The 18669-nt window shown below is 38.8% G+C and overlaps 1 protein-coding gene across 1 annotated transcript in view; it reads left to right on the top strand.

The window, feature by feature from the left end:
- Positions 1-18669, top strand: part of LOC120532052 (protein unc-13 homolog B-like) — an 812076-nt gene that overhangs the window by 539917 nt on the left and 253490 nt on the right. Inside the window, exons 19-25 of the mRNA XM_039757963.1 lie at positions 202-371; positions 6270-6385; positions 6721-6884; positions 7637-7787; positions 9896-9964; positions 10292-10381; positions 16753-16887. Of these exons, the coding sequence (XP_039613897.1) occupies positions 202-371; positions 6270-6385; positions 6721-6884; positions 7637-7787; positions 9896-9964; positions 10292-10381; positions 16753-16887 (895 nt within the window). The remainder of the gene's footprint in view (positions 1-201; positions 372-6269; positions 6386-6720; positions 6885-7636; positions 7788-9895; positions 9965-10291; positions 10382-16752; positions 16888-18669) is intronic.

Genomic DNA, 18669 nt, shown 5'->3' on the forward strand with positions numbered 1-18669 from the left:
ATGTATATGAAACCAACATTACTTGTAGCTGATGCACATTTGTTTTTCTTTTCCATTCATTGCCTTTCACTCTAATGTTATTATTTTCGTTAAAGGTAATTTGGCCTTCTCTTTACAATTTAGCTTTTCCTAATGTCTCAGAGATCAGAAAAATAACATATAACTAATCTTGTTATCCTTCTGACATGTGTACCTTGGCAGTGAATGCCACAATTCTTCAGATCGGATCAAAGTTCGTGTATGGGATGAGGATGATGACATCAAATCTCGGGTAAAGCAGAGGCTGAAGCGCGAGTCTGATGATTTTCTGGGTCAAACAATCATCGAAGTGCGAACATTAAGCGGAGAAATGGATGTTTGGTACAATCTTGGTAAGAATTTTTTTTGTTAAATTCTAAACTACATGATTCATCAGGTTGTAATTGAAATGTACAAAACATTTATAAAATATAATAATGAATAGTGTTTATCTGCTGCAAATTTAAACCAAGTTTTGATTTCTAGTGCACATACACACTCATAGTTGGCCTTCAGTAAATTTGATTTTTGCTGAAAGATATCTGCATCTTTGTTTTAAAGCCATTTTTTAGTTTTAAACAGTTTTTTTTGTTGCCCTCTCAGTTTTTTTTGCCACTGTAGACTTTGGTCCAGGGCATCAACTATTTTCATATCACCCAACACTACCTCTGACCACATCTTTTTTAGCCATACCCTCAACCTCTATGTCCCTCTATATTTTGCTCCATTTTCCCAAACACATTTGTTTGTATCTTCTCAGCACAACCCCAATTATCTCCAACTCTTTCTCTGAACATAGCATTCATCTTCTTGTCACTCCATGACACTTCACACATCCATCTGTTCATTCTTATCTCTGTTCTTTCCAGCTTTCCTTCATCTAAAACCTTCATCAACTACATCTATGTCCCATAGAGAATAGTACTCCTCACAAAACTTTCATTAACATTTCTTTTCAATGCCATTGAGACTCCTTTAGAAGTCAGAATGGGAAACAGATTCTAGAATTGTTTTCTGTGCTGTTACCCACTTTGTCAGTAATGTATCCACACTTAAATCTGCACTCACTTTGGCAGCTATGTAATGGAACTTGCCTACTTTCTTAAAATCCTCTCCATTGCTGATATCTAAATTTATACTCAATACATTTTTCAACCATTTTATGCACTTTGTTCAAACCAAGATCACATTTTGAACATGAGGATTATCTTTCCCAACACTACATCTTTTATGCACCCTTATGTACACTGTAACATGAATAGAGGTTTGGGGTAGCCACCCGTATACTTGAATAATGGAGCTTTGGCAATACATTGAAGTGTACAGGTTGAGTTCAAAACAGAAAATGAGTAAGAATGGAAGATGACTGGCTTTTAAAACAGTTTGGCGGAAGTGATATCATCTGGAGCCGGAACCGGGAATGACTTTCTTAGGACCAGAACCAGAAGTGATGCTCTTGGAACCAGAACCTGGAAGTGATGTTCTTGTGCCTGGAACCGGAAGTGACGTCATCAGGCCGGAGCCGAAAGTGACATCATTGGAATCGGGAAGAATTTCCCATGTCTGGTCTGCAGAGATGGAGTTGAAAGGTTTATTGCATCCCGCCAGCCCCTAACATTTAATTACCTTCTTGTGGACCTTCTAGCTGCCTCCCATGCGCATGTGTGTGACACAACCCCCCCTTCAGCAAAGACCCATCAGGTCGAACGTACCTGGCTGAGAGGTCGTGACACTGAGAAAGGGCATCGGCTCTGGCTTCCAGGACACCCCAGTGGAAAATGACAGAAAACCTGTAAAGCTCTAGGTCCAACAACCACCTTGTGACTTGCTGGTTCAACTATGTAAAGGTGCATGGTCCGTTATCAGAGTGAACTTGCTGCCTAGGAGGTAGTACCTCAGCTGAGTGATCACCCATTTAATCGCTAGGGCCTCCAGCTCCACGGCAACATACCTGGTTTCCCAGTCCAACAGTTTCCAACTTAGGAAAATGATGGGGTATTCAACTCCATCAACACTTTGGCTAAGCACAGCTCCAAGACCTCTAACTGAAGCTTCTGTCTGTAGGATGAAAGGTAAGGAAACGTTATGAGCTTTCAATACTGGAGCTGACATAAAGGCCTGCTGTAAGTCACTAAATGCAGCTTCAGATTTAACATCCCATATCACATGGTTCAGACTCTTCTTCCTTATGAGATTGGCACAAACCGGGGATAGTAACCTTCTAATTCAAAAAAGGCTTGGATCTACCTCTGGTTTTTCTGGTGGGGCCATTGTAGAATGGCATCAACTTTAGAGCACTGTGGTCTCACGGTTACCCTAGCCCACCAGGTACCCTAAATATTTGGCCTCAGTTAATCCAATAAAACATTTCTTTGGATTAATTCTCAGACAAGCTTCTCTTAATGTCCACAGTACCACTCGTACCTGCTGAAGGTGTTCCTTCCATTTGCTGGAAAAGATAATGGCCTCATCCAGGTCACCAGCACAATATGAGTTATGGGGACAGAGCACTTTATCCACAAGATGCTGGAAAGTCACCTGTGCCCCATGTAAACCAAATGGAAGGACACAATACTGCCAGTGTCCGTTAGGGATGCTAAACGCAGTTTTCTCCTTTGCAGAGTCCGTTAAGAAAACCTGCTAGTACCCCTTTGTCGTGTCAAGGGTTGTCCACTCACAGCATTGGATATGCATCGAATTGGGAGACCTGGTTATGCCGACAGAAGTCATTGCAAAACCAACTCCCATCATTCTTTACGACCAATATGATAGGACTGGACCAGGGACTATGCCTCTCCTCTATCACAGCTAATTCCAGCATTCTTTAGATCTCCAGCTCCATTTCTGCTCTTTTTGCCTCGGGAAGCCGAATTGGATGTTCCTGGTCTATTACCCCAGGTTCTGTCACTATATCATGCGCTTTCAGGGTGGTCCGTCCAGATTGTTAACTCACTACATCTGGGATAGACGAGATAAATGTTTACAGTTGTCATTATTAAGGGGGGGTCAAATTTGGGCCAATTTACGAGTGAAGAATCTGGGCTGTCCAGAGGGTGGGTTGGGATGAACGGGGCTGTCCAGAGGGTGGGTTGGGATCCCTATCTTTCCACGGTTTTAGCAGGTTCATGTGGTATACCTGCTTGCCTGGCAGACTATTTGGTTGTTTAACCAAATAATCGATGATCCCCTTCCTCTCCTTAACCTCGTAAGGCCTTGCCAATGGGCCAATAATTTAAAATGTGAGGTAGGAAGTACCATGACCCGATCTCCCCAGCAGAACTCCCGTCAAAACTGAGCTATTTGTGTCTTTTAGAAGAAGTTAGATTTTAGCAAATCAATTGCGTAATTTTGTATACTCTGTTTGTCGAGGGGAGGGCCCTGTTCCTCCTACTCTTCTTTTAGACTGTCCAGTATGCCCCGGGGTTGTCGTCTGTATAATAAATCAAACGGTGAGAAACCCATAGAGGCTTGTGGGAATTCCTGATTTACAAAAAGGACGAAGGGGAGGAGCTGATCCCATTTCTTTCCATCCTCGCTGACCACCTTGCGAAGCATCTGCTTGAGGTTTTGATTAAACCACTCCACCAAACCATTGGTTTGAGGATGATACACTGAAGTTTTCAAATATTTTATCTTCAGTAACTTAGCCGTTTCCCTGAACATCTCCAAGGTAAAGGGCATGAATTGATCCATTAGGATTTCTTTAGGTATGCCGACTTGCGAGAAGACCCCACCAATTCCCGTGTGTTAGCTTTGGTTGTAGCTGAGCGCAATGGAACAGCTTCTGGATATCGGGTCACGAAATCTACCAGGACCATTATTTACTTATGTCCCCTGGCCGAGCGCTCTAAGGGTCCTACCAGGTCAACCCAGATACGTTCAAGGGGAATATAATTCAGGGGTAGGGGAACAATAGGAGTGCGGTCCCACCTAGGAATCTGCTGCAATTGGCATTCCGGACAGGATACGAAAAAGTGGCGGACATCCTCTTTGATTCCTGGCTAAAACAATTGAAACATGATGCGCTTTTTGGGGCCCAGATGGGCTCCCAAGAGGTGGGTATGTGCCAGTTCACAGACTTGTCACCAGTGAGTCCATGGGACTAACAACAAAGACTGCACATCCCCACACATTTAGAGGTCTGACCAGTCTCGATCTAGTATTGCCGGGAACAGAGGTATTTTCATAACTGCTACCGGTAGTTTTTTATGGTCCCCTCATAGCTGATGTAGCATGAGGTGGACTTATACTGGCTGACGCCCCCATGCACGCAGGCTAGACTAGTCTTATGTTTAAGCCATTTTCGCAGTAACACCAAGTGGCTAGCAACAACTGAAATGTTACTGTCGGAATTAAATAATGCTGTTGTTTTAAACCATGTATTATTACCACTCCCTTATGGGAAAAGGCCAGAGGATTACCAAGAGCACACCAGCCCCTCCTTTCTTTCTCCCCACAGACCACTTTGTCGCCACGAGAAAACCGCCACTACATCTCAGGGGTTTGCTTCGTAGTGTGAAAATGAGGGTCAGATATAGAGACACCTCTACCTTAGCATTCCACCACTATGCTTCCTTGTGTTGGCAGCAACTTTATCCATTCACAGACTTCTTGTGCTTCAGTGAGACATTCTCCATCACTCCCCATTGGATTTAAAAGTTGAGACTGAAGGGGCACCTCTTATAGTAGCCGACCATTCCACAGCTCTGGGGCCTTGTAACTAAAAGCTCAACCTCCCATTATTATTTTAGTAATCCTTGGACTCATAAGCAGTGCAGCATCTTGAGATCTTAATGTGTGCTTAGGTTTGTAAGTAATAAGTTCAGATAAGTAAAAAGACTTTTTATTTTAAAATGAGGATTTTGAAATCTGATGTTATGTGTTCATACTTTCTTGTTCTTGTAGTAATTGCTAGAGCAGCATTTTGAATTAACTGAAATCTGTATAAAGAACAATTTGAGCAGCCAGTGAATACTGCATTGCGGTAGTCAATCGTACTAGAAATAAATACATTAATTTCTCAGTATCCTGGATATTTTAAAGATGTCTGCATTTTCCAACATTTTTAAGATGTAAAAAACATGTTTTGGACAGTTTTGCAATGTATGCTTTAGATGACCATAGTAGTGTCGAAGATAGCCCTTATAGTGTGTTATAAATCAAACAATTGCATTTCTAAACAATTCTGTGATATTCCACTTTCTCCGGGGATCATCGTCTCAGTTTTAACCCATGCACCAATCAATAACAAACAGCTTGTCGTGCCTCCTACAGCCCCAAATTCAGTTCATATTCAATGTTTTCCTTCTTCTTGGCCATGCATTTCACAATTTCCATTACATAACTAAACTCTAATATTCTTTCAACCCTGAAGATTAATAATGCCCATACCCCTAATGTCCATGTGTACTCTGTGGTAACCATCAGCACTAACGCCCAGATTTAAGTTGTAAACTATCAAAGTCACCCTATCATGGGGACATCCCAAATGTCACCTGCATCAGCCTGTCCCAAAACACATCTCTCTCTTCATCATTTCTGCCAGCTTGCTAAGACTATATTCTTCAGTCATTTACCAAAGATAGTCTTAACCTCCACCACTTTGCTTTCCCATTTGTCAGATACAACAATAACCCTAGCATTGCCATTACCAATCTTATTAAAAAAATACTTGTAACTTTCACTATTTCCAGCAGGTATTATTACACCTTTCTCTTCCATCTCTTATCCTGTGCACTGCACATATCTACTCTTTTTCTGTTTAGTACTTTATTCTATTTGACCTCACTTTTGTGTTATACGTCCAGTATTCCAGGTTGCAATCTTTACACTCTCTTCCTCACACCTCTTACACACTTTTTTATATCCCTTTTCCACCAGACCTGCAGTTTATCTGGTCTAGGACCATCATAAATTGTGTTATCCCACCTGTGTTTCAGATAGATTTTTCAGCTTTTTGTCTGACGTAAGCAGGTTGAAGTGCCCTTTGAGGTTGGGGCTATAATTTATAATGAATGTTTATTTAAATGTGATCCTGTTAAACTGTCTTTCTAAGGAACATTTGAGAGTGTTGTTCTTATGTGCAATATTTGATATACTAAAAAAATATATATATTAAAGTGTTATTAGGGTTGAGATTAACAGGGGAGATTCTGCAAAAATGTAATGTGCTAATGAGGAAATTTACTTGAGATATTAATTTAAAGCTATATTGCCATCTCTAAAACCTTTTTGCCTACTTGTTCATACAGAGAAGAGAACAGACAAGTCTGCTGTATCAGGAGCTATACGGCTGCAGATTAGTGTAGAAATAAAGGGTGAAGAGAAGGTGGCACCATATCATATACAATACACCTGTTTGCATGAGGTAAATATCTTAATATCTTCACTATTTTAATGATGGTTGTAATAATTGTCTGCAGGTACTCTTAAATAAATAAATAAAGTTTATCGGGTCACGAAATCTACCAGGACCATTAAAAAAATAGTATTCCTTTTTTTTCATTGATTCATATACATTAAATACCTGTAGAAGTAGTTACATTTTATTGGCTGTATATTCAAGTTGTTGTGTAACTTAATTATCAGAAAGGGAGTTTTAAAAATGTTAAAATTTAGAACTAATAGAACATTCATGAAACTAGCCAATGCCATCTGGTTGAGATGTTTTAGCTGTCTGTCTTCGGTCTCTCTCTCCTGCAGAACCTTTTCCATTACCTGACAGACATCCAGAGCAGTGGCTCTGTCAAAATTCCTGATTCCAAGGGTGATGATGCCTGGAAAGTTTATTTTGACGAAGTTGGCCAAGAAATTGTGGATGAATTTGCAATGCGTTATGGGATTGAGTCTATTTATCAAGCTATGACGTGAGTATCTTTAAGAAAAGTGTGAATGAAACTTCCTAAGAAAATTTTCAAAAAGTTAAATAAACATGGACCAACCAGATATGTTAAACTGAATGGTCTGTTCTGTTCAAAATATTTCTTATGTTTTTAATATCTGATTATACTCTTTAGTTACTATGCAGAGTTTATTTTACATGTTTGAGTTCTAATTCTCTTTTATTGCATCAGGCTTTTATTGCTATTCTTTACAGATTTATTTCCTTAAATACATTTTTATATTGAACACCATCTTTTATTTGTATCCATTGTATGACTTTGTGATACAGACTGAAGAATATATTACTTTTATTATGAAGTGAATTGTTTGTGTGACTGTCATCTTATATCAAAGTAAGGCCAACCTCTCCTTCAAACCCCCCATACATTTACCTTTTTTACTCCTCCTTGTGGATGCAACCAATATTGCTGTGTAGCCTGTGATAACGAGTAGCATGGTAAATAATGTTAAGGACATTGAGTCTCTGCGTTTGCAAGTGAATTTTCCTTAATGGTTCTGGATGAAATTTAGGCTGTTAGTTTGCAATTTGATGTAACCCTTTCTCTTAGTTTATTTAATGAGACATTTCATAACTGATCAAAACATGTTTGGGACTTGGAACTGATAGAAAGAAGACTTCGAGTAATTTAAAATGTAACATAAGTACCTTTTTTGGATAGACAGATGTTTTGTTAGAGATTGTACAGTCATGAAGTATGCTCTTTCTCTTTCATAGGCACTTTGCTTGCTTGTCATCAAAGTACATGTGTCCTGGAGTACCTGCTGTCATGAGCACTTTGCTTGCCAACATTAATGCATACTATGCTCACACTGCTGCTTCCACCAATGTCTCTGCCTCTAACCGTTTTGCAGCTTCCAATTTTGGGGTATGTGTTGAGACCCAATTTTAAATGTTACTTTCCAATGTTAACACTAGAATCTCTGAAGCCTATGATAAAACTTGTAATCCAGGGCCAACCTAAATTCCTTCACACCTCTCCATTAGTGTCTTTTGTTTTGTAATTGTGTTCATCAGCACAAGCAGCAAGTAGCCTGCTATCCCATCCCCTCATTGCTGCAGCTCAACTTGGGCAAAAAGTTCTACCAGCTCAAGTCTTGTTTATCTGGGTGTCAGGTGCCAGGAGTTGTATAGGGTAAATAATATATCATTGCTTAGAACACATGCATTTCATGTGTGTTCCATTATTACAGTGATCTACAGTATGTAAATGTAGGATGACAGGAAATGTGAGAAATGTTGAACACATACCTAAAACAGAAACATTTTCATGTTATAGTACTAATGACAAAATTGACTGAAGTCCAAATATCAAATAAAAACTTTCACAAAAGGTACACATATAACAAAACAAGTGCTTGTTTATTCAATAATATAACCGAACAAAAAGAAATCGGTTTAGGGTATGACACTGACACGACTGCTTGGGTGGTGCACCGGTAAGAACTGCTGACTCATAATGAAGAGGTTGTGGGTTTGATTCCGGGCAATTCCCAGAATTACCATTTTCAGTAGTGAGCTGCTCTTATTGTTACTATCATAGAACAAAAACATACATTTGATTTGAGTCTGTAACAGCCAGTGTAAATTTATGGTACTTGTAAAGGTTAGTGTTTTTTTTTAAATTCAATTTTATTCTCTCAGTCACATTCACGCTCCCCCCGATCTGACACTGCTGTTTTCAAATAAAGACATGTTATAACAGAGGTGAACTCAGATAAGGATGAGGGTTCTACATTGGAGAAAGAGAACAGAAGCTCTCCCCGTAAAAAAAGGTCCACTCACACATAAAAACAACTCTTCATCACTAGGCGTAAAGGCAAAAGATGGCACCGTTTGGATATGCAGCAAGAGGTCAGGCTTCATCCTGCCACACACATATACTTCAACAAAACAGCAGGGCATGCCAAGCTCACCAAGGTATCTTGCACAGCTTTTTTTGTTTGATTGACACGGGCATGCTGACAAAGTACATGTGCAATGCTACTCCAAATTCAAAAAAAGATCCCAGTTGTCCCACGAGAGAAAGACTTTCCGAAGCTAAGGTCATAAAGCTTATGACAAAGTCAAAACTGTAACAACAGTTGCGTGAAGTATGACAGGAGCTTCCATCTGCAGCTAAAGTAATTTGTGTAGTGAAGTAGCATTAGACATGTAGTTTCTCATCATGCCCATGTTGATCAAACACGGGAAGCTGTGCAGTCTACTTGTGACTTTACGCTGTAGGAAGATAAGTAAGTAAATCAAGGTAAATAATATTCAATGTGGCATTTATATAAGTAACATATATGACCCGAATGAAATCGATGAGTGGAAAGGGAAAATTACCTTGAGGGGTCACGGTTTCACAGCACTCTTCTTCCCCCTGTGTTTCCAGGCGGAACACATTTAAACAGACACAACAGACTATATAAACTGGACAACGTTATAAAAGATTCTATTCAGCATAAAACACACTTAAGGCGCCCCCATTCATATAGCACCTCAACATATGTGTTCCAAATAACAATATATTATGTACCCTATACAACTCCAGGCACCTCACACCCGGATAAACAAGACTTTAGCTGGGTGAATGTTTTGCCTCAGTTGAGCTGCGGTGGTGAGGGAATGGGATAGCAGGCTGCTTGCGCTGATCGACACATTTGCAAAATAAAAGATGCTAATGGAGAGGTACGAAGGAATTTAAGGTGGTCTGGGGTTGCAAGTTTTTCGTAGGCTTCAGGGATTCTAGTGTTAAACCTTATTAGGGTCTGATAAAATTATCTGCCTTCAGCATTATACTGGGGCAAAAGGCGTGGCTGTAAAAGATCACAATAACATAGGAGCAGGGGAATTTGATGAACATTTTTCTCACATTTCTGATAAATTTATTTTCAGTAAATACTTTGATATAAAAATATACATGGAAAGTTATTTTATAACTTAACCATGCATGTTTGTAGATGATAAACAGCAATTTTCTTTTACATACAGAAAGAGCGGTTTGTGAAGTTACTGGATCAGCTGCATAATTCTCTTCGCATAGACCTCTCCATGTATCGGGTGTGTAAGAGATCCAACATTGTTCTTCCTCTTACTATATATTACTAAAATGGTTTAGTCTCATTTTAGCTGTTTCTTTCCTTTTTGCTTCCAGCTGTTTTCACCTTGCCATTCACTATGTCTGTTAATGCACAAGACTAATCTTTTAGTGTACATTGCTTCTATGCTTGCTCTATAGTTATGCGTTGGACTCCTGAATAAACTTTGCCAGCAATCATATTTTTAAAGATCTGCTGTTTTGTGATTTTCTTTCAGTTGATTTGAGTTAAGCATGTAGATATTTTATACATATTGTACATTGCATACTGACCAGTATTTGTATTCCAGAACAATTTCCCAGCAAGCAGCTCAGAAAGACTACAGGATCTCAAATCCACAGTGGATCTGTTGACAAGCATCACATTCTTCCGCATGAAAGTAAAGTATCTTTTGCATTCCCTTATTTTAGGAAGTTTAGCATCTTTTGATGATATTAAATACTTTGTAGTAGAAAAAAGGGAAGGAGTGAAAGAATTAGACTATTTGTCACTTGTGTCAAAAATGGTATTTCGAAATTGCTTCTAACCTTAACTGGATGTCAAAGTAGAGTGAAAATCTATTAGAATGGCCTATTATTTCTATTAATTAATTCCATTTAATAAATAATTAGAAAGATTTTTTTCAGTTTACATTGTATTAAGAAACATACATTTTGCAGTGTTTCGACAATGCAAAAGCAAGATAGTGTGAAAATGTGATCATTATCGGGTAGATCAATATTAATGTGTGAATGACCTATGGCTTAAGCCTAATTTAAACTTACGTTAAAGAGTTTTGTACTAAGAGTTGTTATGGAGATGAAAGTGAGATAGTGAGTAAGAGATATAAAAGAGAGAATTTACTAAAACAATTGTAATTTGAAATATTGGCAGTATGATGGGGAAAGTTGAGCAAAATTCTGAAAAGAAGAGGAGTTGTGTGCTTTGTACAGGATGAGCTGGAAAAGTAGAAGTGAGAGAGTGATAAGAGGGTATAGTAAAAGGTACTATTTTTTCTGGAAGGGAAAAAATAATGGCAGTGTTGGAGTTATTGTACTTATGTCAAAAAAATAGACAGACGAAATGGTGGAGGTGAAGAGGGTGACTGTGTTGTAGTTATTAGAATGATTATTGGTAGACAGCCGATGAATACGTTCTCAGCATATCCCCAGCACGTTGACATAGGTTTTAAAAAGAAAGATAGATTTTGGTACACGCTGGTGGTAGTGACATCTTGGTTTCCTATGAGGAAGGTTGTGAATATAATGAGTGGTGACTTCAGTAACCATGTTCGAGCCAGTACTGAAGGTTATGATGTGGGTAAATTGGCCTTGAGTACCAGGAACATTAAAGTTGAGAGAATTCTGGAGTTTGGTGATGCAATATAAATGTGTTTAAAAAAGGAGAAAACAAGTTAATAACATATCAATGTGATTGTGTAGGGATCAATATAGTATTTGCCATTATGATAAATGTAAAATTCATCCCTGGTGAAGGTTGTGTATCATAATATCACATAGATGATTTACTGGGAGGTATGAAAAGCAGGTAAGATAAAGTATGCAATGAGGATTAAGATGTGGTATTTGAAGTAGGAAAATGTGAGAAGTCATTTTTTGTAACATCAGTAGCAACAATGAATGGTTTTTTTAAGAATTCTCTAGTATGAACAGTAGTGGGAAGCAATGACGAATGTTTAGTTTAAAACAACTCATGAAGTGTGTGGTTGGAAAAAGGGACTGCTAAGATGCAAGTAAACATTGCAGAATGCTGAACTAAAGATTTCAATTCAGTAAAATAGCAGATGGCATAAGGCAGTGGTTCTCACCTCGGGGGCTGCAACCCATTACAGGGCTCCTGTAAACATTAAGAGGAACTGTGAAATGACAGAAAATAATTATAAAATGATGCCTAAATAATTGCATTTCTAAAAATCAAGCTATAGCATGTGATAAACTTAAGATCTTCAAACTAGATCTGGCCCTCAGATCTTTTTAAAGTGGCCTGCTTAATCTATATTTAAAACGTGTTACATACAGCCTGCAATGACTGTTAATTTTCTCAAAGACCCCTTTTAAAGATTGAAAAATCTATTTTATCCATAAATTGTTTAGCTGGGTTATGCACCAATCAGCGTCAACATTAAAACCATTGGCAGGTGAGCTCCTTGAGCATGGGAAAGGAGCTATATAAATAAAATGTATTATTGTTATTATTAAAGTGAATAGCATTGATTGTCTCGTTATAATGGCACCTGTCTAGGTGTGAGATATATTTGGCAGAAAGTGAATATTCGGTTCTTGATGGTATTGTGTTAGAAGTAGGAAAAATAGGCAAACATAAGTATCTAAGTGACATTAACAAGAGACAAGAGTATCTCCAAAACAGTAGGTCTTTTGAGGTGTTCCTGGTATAGAGTGGTTAATACATACAAAAAGTGGTCCAAGGAAGGTCAACCAGTAAACTGGGGACAGGGCCATGGGTGCCCAAGGCTCATTGATGCATGTGGCGAGTGAAGACGAGCACGTCTGGCCCAATTGCATTGAAGAGCAACTGTAGCACAAGTTGCTGAAAAACGTAATGCTGGTGTCAGAACACGCAGTGTATTGCAAGTTGCTGAATATGGGACTGTGTAACAGCAAGACCGATCAAAGTGCCCATGCTGATCCCTTTTTACTGCTAAAAACGGCCTACAATGGATATGTGGCTGTCAGAACTGGACCATTCAGCGATGGAAAAAGGTGACCCGGTCTGATGAATCATATTGTCTTTCAGATAATGTGGATGGTTGGGTGTATGTACATCATTTACTGGGGAAAGAGATGTCAGCAGGATGCACTGTGGGAAGAAGGCAAGCTGGCAGAAGCAATGTGATGATCTGGGCAGTGTTCTTTTGTGAATCATTGCGACATGACATTCATGTGGATGTTACTTTACCTTTACCTCACAACTTACTGAATTTAAAGGATCTGCTGCTAATGTCTTTGTACAAGTTAGCACATGACACCTTCAGAGGTCTTGTGAAGTCAATTCCTGGATGAGTTAGAGCTGTTTTGGTAGCACAAGGGGGACTTACACAATATTAAGCTGGTGGTGCTAATGTTGTGGCTGATCAGTGTAGTGACACCTGGCATTAAAATTTATACAGATACAATTCATGTGGACTCCCCATATACGCAATGCAATGCAAGTTTTAGTTGTCATTCACATTTATATGTGCACTACAGGACATTACTGCTACTGACCTTTTGTTAGAAAGGGAATGGGCTTTTTGTAATGACCCAACAAGAACTTCAGTGTTTTAACATGATGGCAAATCACCACTGCATGGCACAATGCGTTTATCTTTTATGCAGACCTGACTCTTGTATATGGAGAGAAAATGAATTTGCTTGTGTTAATCTTGTTGATGAAGACCCCCCAGTGCTCAATTGAGAGGATAACAAAGTCACTTCTGTGATTAATTTAAGGAAAAATATCTGCAGCATCCAATTCTGCAATTTAAAAATTACTTCAGATTTTTATCAGAAATAATTAATCATTTTAAGTTCAAATTAAAAAGTAACATGTAAACACAATGAGTAGTGTGCAACTTTGGCTATTATCAAAAATGTCTGCAGTAATATATTTTATATTTTAGTATGTACTAGTCATTATTTATCCCTAAAAATACCAACTTGTGTGTTATGATTAAGCAATTTTGGCACTAACAGTAATAACTTTTATTTAATAAAAATTTTTGGGCTGTTTTTGAAATGGCCTGTTAGTTGTGCTGATACTTTAAAAACAAAGGCAGCTTAATAGAACTACTAGTAAATATATCTTTGTAAATAAATGTAATTTCAAAAACAAGCAAACAAGACTGTAGCAAAAGTACAGGAAGGTAAATATTATGGCCTGTGTTTGGGGACCCTTACATGAAGTTTGAAAACCACTGGTGTAAGGAGTGGCAGAACGGAAGGAAGAGACAGGATGATTTATAAGCCAGCAACACAAATTGTTAGAAAGTCAGAGGAGAGGACACAAGAAGCTAAGACTTAGGAGTTTTCAAGTGAGCTGCCAAATGAGGAAGTAAATGGACGTGTTTAGGATAATGAAGCCACAGGCAAAAGGAACATACAGTAAATGATGAAAAGACTATTATGAATAATTGTAATGGGAATAAAGATACCTGTAAAAAGTATAAGAAGAAGTTGTTGAGTGAGGAGAACAAATACGGCAATTATGTGAGAAAAATGAAAGTTTGAGCTGTAAATGTTTGAAAGAGAAAGTTGTAGAAGTATTTAAAAAGATGAAGATAGGTAAAGCAAAGGGCCCAAATGGAGTAGTATTATAAATTATAAAGATGTTTGACAGATCTGAGCCATGCTAGTATGTGCAATGGAGGGAATTCCTGAAGAATGGAAATAAAGTGGGCTCATTCTAATATACAAATGAATGGCTGACCCATTGAGATGTGTGTCATACTGTACAATCAAGCTTCTTGATAAGGTAATGAATGCGGTCAAGAGTTCAAGAGAAAAGAGTCAGGGATCAGTGGAAGTTATTGAAATGCAATATGATTTAATGCCTGGGGATAAAACAACAGATGCAGTTTTTGTTATTAATCCAAGGCAGGAAAAGCATCTGGCAAAAATTGGACCTGCAGAATGTGTTTGTAGATCTGGAGAAGGAATGTATCAGTAGGGCTTGAGCGGTGGCTGTGTAGGCATTGTGAAGGTAAAGTATAGGTGAATGATTATTTGCCTGTTATGATATCAATGTAATAGGAAGCATGAACAGTGTTCAGGGCAGCAGGTTGGCATAGAGGTAGTTTTGAGATGAAGGAGGAGGGATACACCAAAGATCCATTTTCAATCCATTACTTTTTGTGATAGTGATGGAACTGGTGGACAGAGAAGTACGTGAAGGATTGCCGTAGGAGCACTTGTATTTCAGCCATCTTACTTGGTGGCTTAAAAAAACAAATACAAAAGAAAGTACTGAAATGGAAACCTATTTTGGAAGTACTTGAAAGACCTAGGTGATAGCTGTAGATAAAGGGGAAGGAGATGTGGAGGAGGTAGGTACTTGGCCATGCAACTTGAGTGGAAAAAGTGGTTGGAATAAACTCAAATCAATGCATAGTTTGCATGAAGCATGTGTAAAATCATGCGCTTACGTGATGGGTAGTGTGCAGGCAATAAGTGCTACCTTTTGTTTTTAGAAAATGTGTAACAAAGTGGAGAATGTGGTAAGTTTAAATTTAGATAGACATAATGGAGTTTTATTGGAAAATGTAGGGAAGTTAATATGGTGAGTGGATGGATCTGTGGGCACAGCAATGACAGCCAAGGTGAGAGGTGCATGGAAGGAATTTTGGAATCTATCCACCATTCTGACTTCTAAAGGTGTCTTATAGGCAGTGAATCCAGCAATTTGGAGTGAGAAATGGGAACGAGGACCTTGACTCTGTCTTCCAGGCAGAATTCCCAGAGGGTCATGCCACAATCGTAACACAGGCCTGTGCTGCTTAAGCTTTCTCTATGTGTTGTTTTAGTATTGGAATTTTTTCCAATCTTTTGCTTAATTATGCTATATACTCCCAAGATATTTGTAGATGGGAGGGCCTCCTCCTCCCAGCCTTCCTTTAGGATACCCACTATCCCGCAAGGTGTCTTACAGGCAGTGAAGTGTAAAGTATATGAAAGCTGTGTAAGCATAAATATTTTGCTGGAGTGAGACATGGCCAGTGAAAGTGGAATATAAAGTAAAACTGAAAAGGACAGAGAGGAGGATGATCAGGTGGATGTGCAGTGTCTTGGAATGAAAGGAAGGTGAGTGCTTAGTTAAAATAAGACTTGGTGTGGAGGCAATTGACATTGTGCTGAGGAGACACACACCAAATTGGAGGTTATAAGGCCAAAAGTAAGATAAAAGAAGACATAGTTAGAAGTGGTGTTTCACAACAAATGATGCATAGAATCAAGGATAATGGAAGAAAACAAAATTGGTGGGCAATCGTCTAACCTGAGTAAATCTGCAAAATTACCATTAAACCAGTGACTATGGTAATAATGAAAACACATTCAAAAGACAAAATGATCATGTCAGATGGTCCAAAGACATCAGACCCATAAACCTTGTAGGATGAATATTGTCATCTGAAATCATGACATTGTCACCAATCACAACTTAAAAAGGCTAATCTTGTGTAGTGATGGCTTAAAACAGCTGTTTAACTGATAAAGACTCAAAAAAACATCTGTGATATGTTAAAGATGATCTTAAGTCAGTAGATACTGCACTCTCTGAAAATGTTTTACTTTTTAAGTGCAACTATGACAGAAATCAATTTGAATCTTTTTTTTCCTGAAATTAACAGCTGTGTTTACATATACAGGGCAATGTCTGCATAATCATATCAAAGGCTCTCCGCTCAATCCTACACAAAGATTGTCTTTATTTTATTTAAAATAAGTGGAATTATATATATATATATATATATATATATATATATATATATATATATATATATATATATATATATATATATATATATATATATATACCCTTTTCAGGTTCTGCTTACTTTATCTTTTGGTCATTATCCCAGTAAGCGGATTTTTATATTTTTCATAGTTTTGTGGTAGTAGTTGTTTCATTTTTACACACCTACTTGAGATATAGCCAGCTATATACAATTGTTCAAAGACACATAAATTAGCTGATTTATGAACTTTTTTCTGACTACCAACAGTGACATCAGATTATATTTTTATGGTGAAACAGGTTCAGGAGCTGCAGAGTCCTCCACGAGCCAGCCAGGTGGTCAGGGACTGTGTCAAAGCTTGCCTTAATTCTACTTATGAGTACATCTTCAACAATTGCCAAGACCTGTACAATCGTGAATATCAAGCCCATCCGGTGAGTGATTCTTATGTTTTGAAGGAAAGTATGTTTATCTTCACCAACTCGTAAAGTAATACTGTCATAGATATTTCACTTCTATAACCTAAAAATTTTGATTAGTCTGCTTTATGCCTATTGTGTAAATTGTGGCATTAGCGTTTAGCCTGTGAACCACTAACAGTACAGTCACAGAACAAACCTGCAGATGATAACAGTCCTGAATTTCTTTGCATAATGATGGTCTTATTTAGTTTAGCCAGCCAAGTCTCTTGAGTGTCCATTCTCCTTTTGGTCTTGACTTTGACTCCCTAAGTAGAATAAAATTTACAGCTGTCTTCAAGATACAGTATCTACCAAACAATACAAAGACTTCAAACACATTTTCCGTCCTTATTGGGGCTTGCCAGGTGTATGCACTTTTGCATCCCCTTACAGGGATCTTACCTCGAACATTTGGTCTTCGGATGGAGACGATTTATTATGCAATGAACCTTGGAACACTGTGGTCTGATGGTGCCTCTACCCACTAAGTAGCCCAAATATTTGGCTTTGGTCAGCCCGAAAAACATTTCTTCAGGTTGATCTGCAGGCCAGCTTCTACTAGTGTTTGAAGCACCGCCTTGACATGCTGTTGATATTCTTCCCATGTGTTGGAATAAATGACCATGTCATCCAGGTAGACAACACTGTAGGTGTTATGGTGCCAGATGCTGGAAGGTTGAAGGGGCCCCATGTATGCCAGATGCAAGGACATGATACTGCCAGTGTCCACTAGGGGTGCTAAATACAGTCTTTACTTTCATGGACTCCATCAAAGGAATTTGCCATTACCCTTTTGTCATGTCAAGTATTGTCAAAAATTGTGACTTTCCGAACTGTTCGAGCAGGTCATTGACTCGTGGCGTCGGTTAGGCATCAAATTGGGAGACTTGATTAAGCTGGCGGAAGTCATTGCAAAATCTCCAACTTCCATCCAGCTTAGCAACAGGGACTATGGCTTTCTTCAAAGACCCTAGGTCCAGCATACACCTGATCTTCAGCTCCACATCCGCACGCTTTGCCTCAGGAAGGCAGTATGTGCGTTCCCTGATTATCACCCCGGGTTCAGTCAAGGTTTCATGCTCAGTCAGAGAGGTCGTCCAGATGTTTTGCTCACCACTTCCAGGATTGACTTGATAAGGTCCTGTCATTGTGAGGATGTCAAATTAGGGGTTAAAATTGATTTTCTGAGCAAATAGGGAACAGTGCCGACCAGAGGTGGGATCAGGTTCCCTATCCGTTCACGGTTTAAGCAGATTAACCTGGTATATCTGTTAGCTCTGCTAGTGATTCAGTTGTTTCACCAAATAGTTGACAAGCCCCTTCCTCTCCTTAACTTTGTAGGGGCCCTGCCAATGAGCCAGCAATTTAGAGTGGAAAATGGGAACGAGGACCTTGACTCAGTCTTCCGGGCAGAATTGCCGGAGGGTCATGCCACAATCGTAACACAGGCCTGTGCTGCTTAAGCTTTCTCCGTGTGTTGTTTTAATATTCATATTTTTTCCAATCTATTTCTTAATTATGCTATATACTCCTAAGATATTTGTAGATGGGAGGGCCTCCTTCTCCCTGCCTTCCTTTAGGATACCCACTATCCCGCAAGGCTGCCATCCGTACAACATTTCAAATGGGGAGAAACCCATGGAGGCCTATGGTACTTCCTGGTAGGCAAATAAAAAAGGGGAAGTAACTGGTCCCAGTTCCTTCTATCCTCACTGACCTCCTTGCGCAACATCTGTTTGAAAGATTGATTAAATG

This window comes from Polypterus senegalus, chromosome 7 (genome assembly GCF_016835505.1).
Source record: "Polypterus senegalus isolate Bchr_013 chromosome 7, ASM1683550v1, whole genome shotgun sequence".
In the NCBI taxonomy this organism is placed as follows: domain Eukaryota; kingdom Metazoa; phylum Chordata; class Cladistia; order Polypteriformes; family Polypteridae; genus Polypterus; species Polypterus senegalus.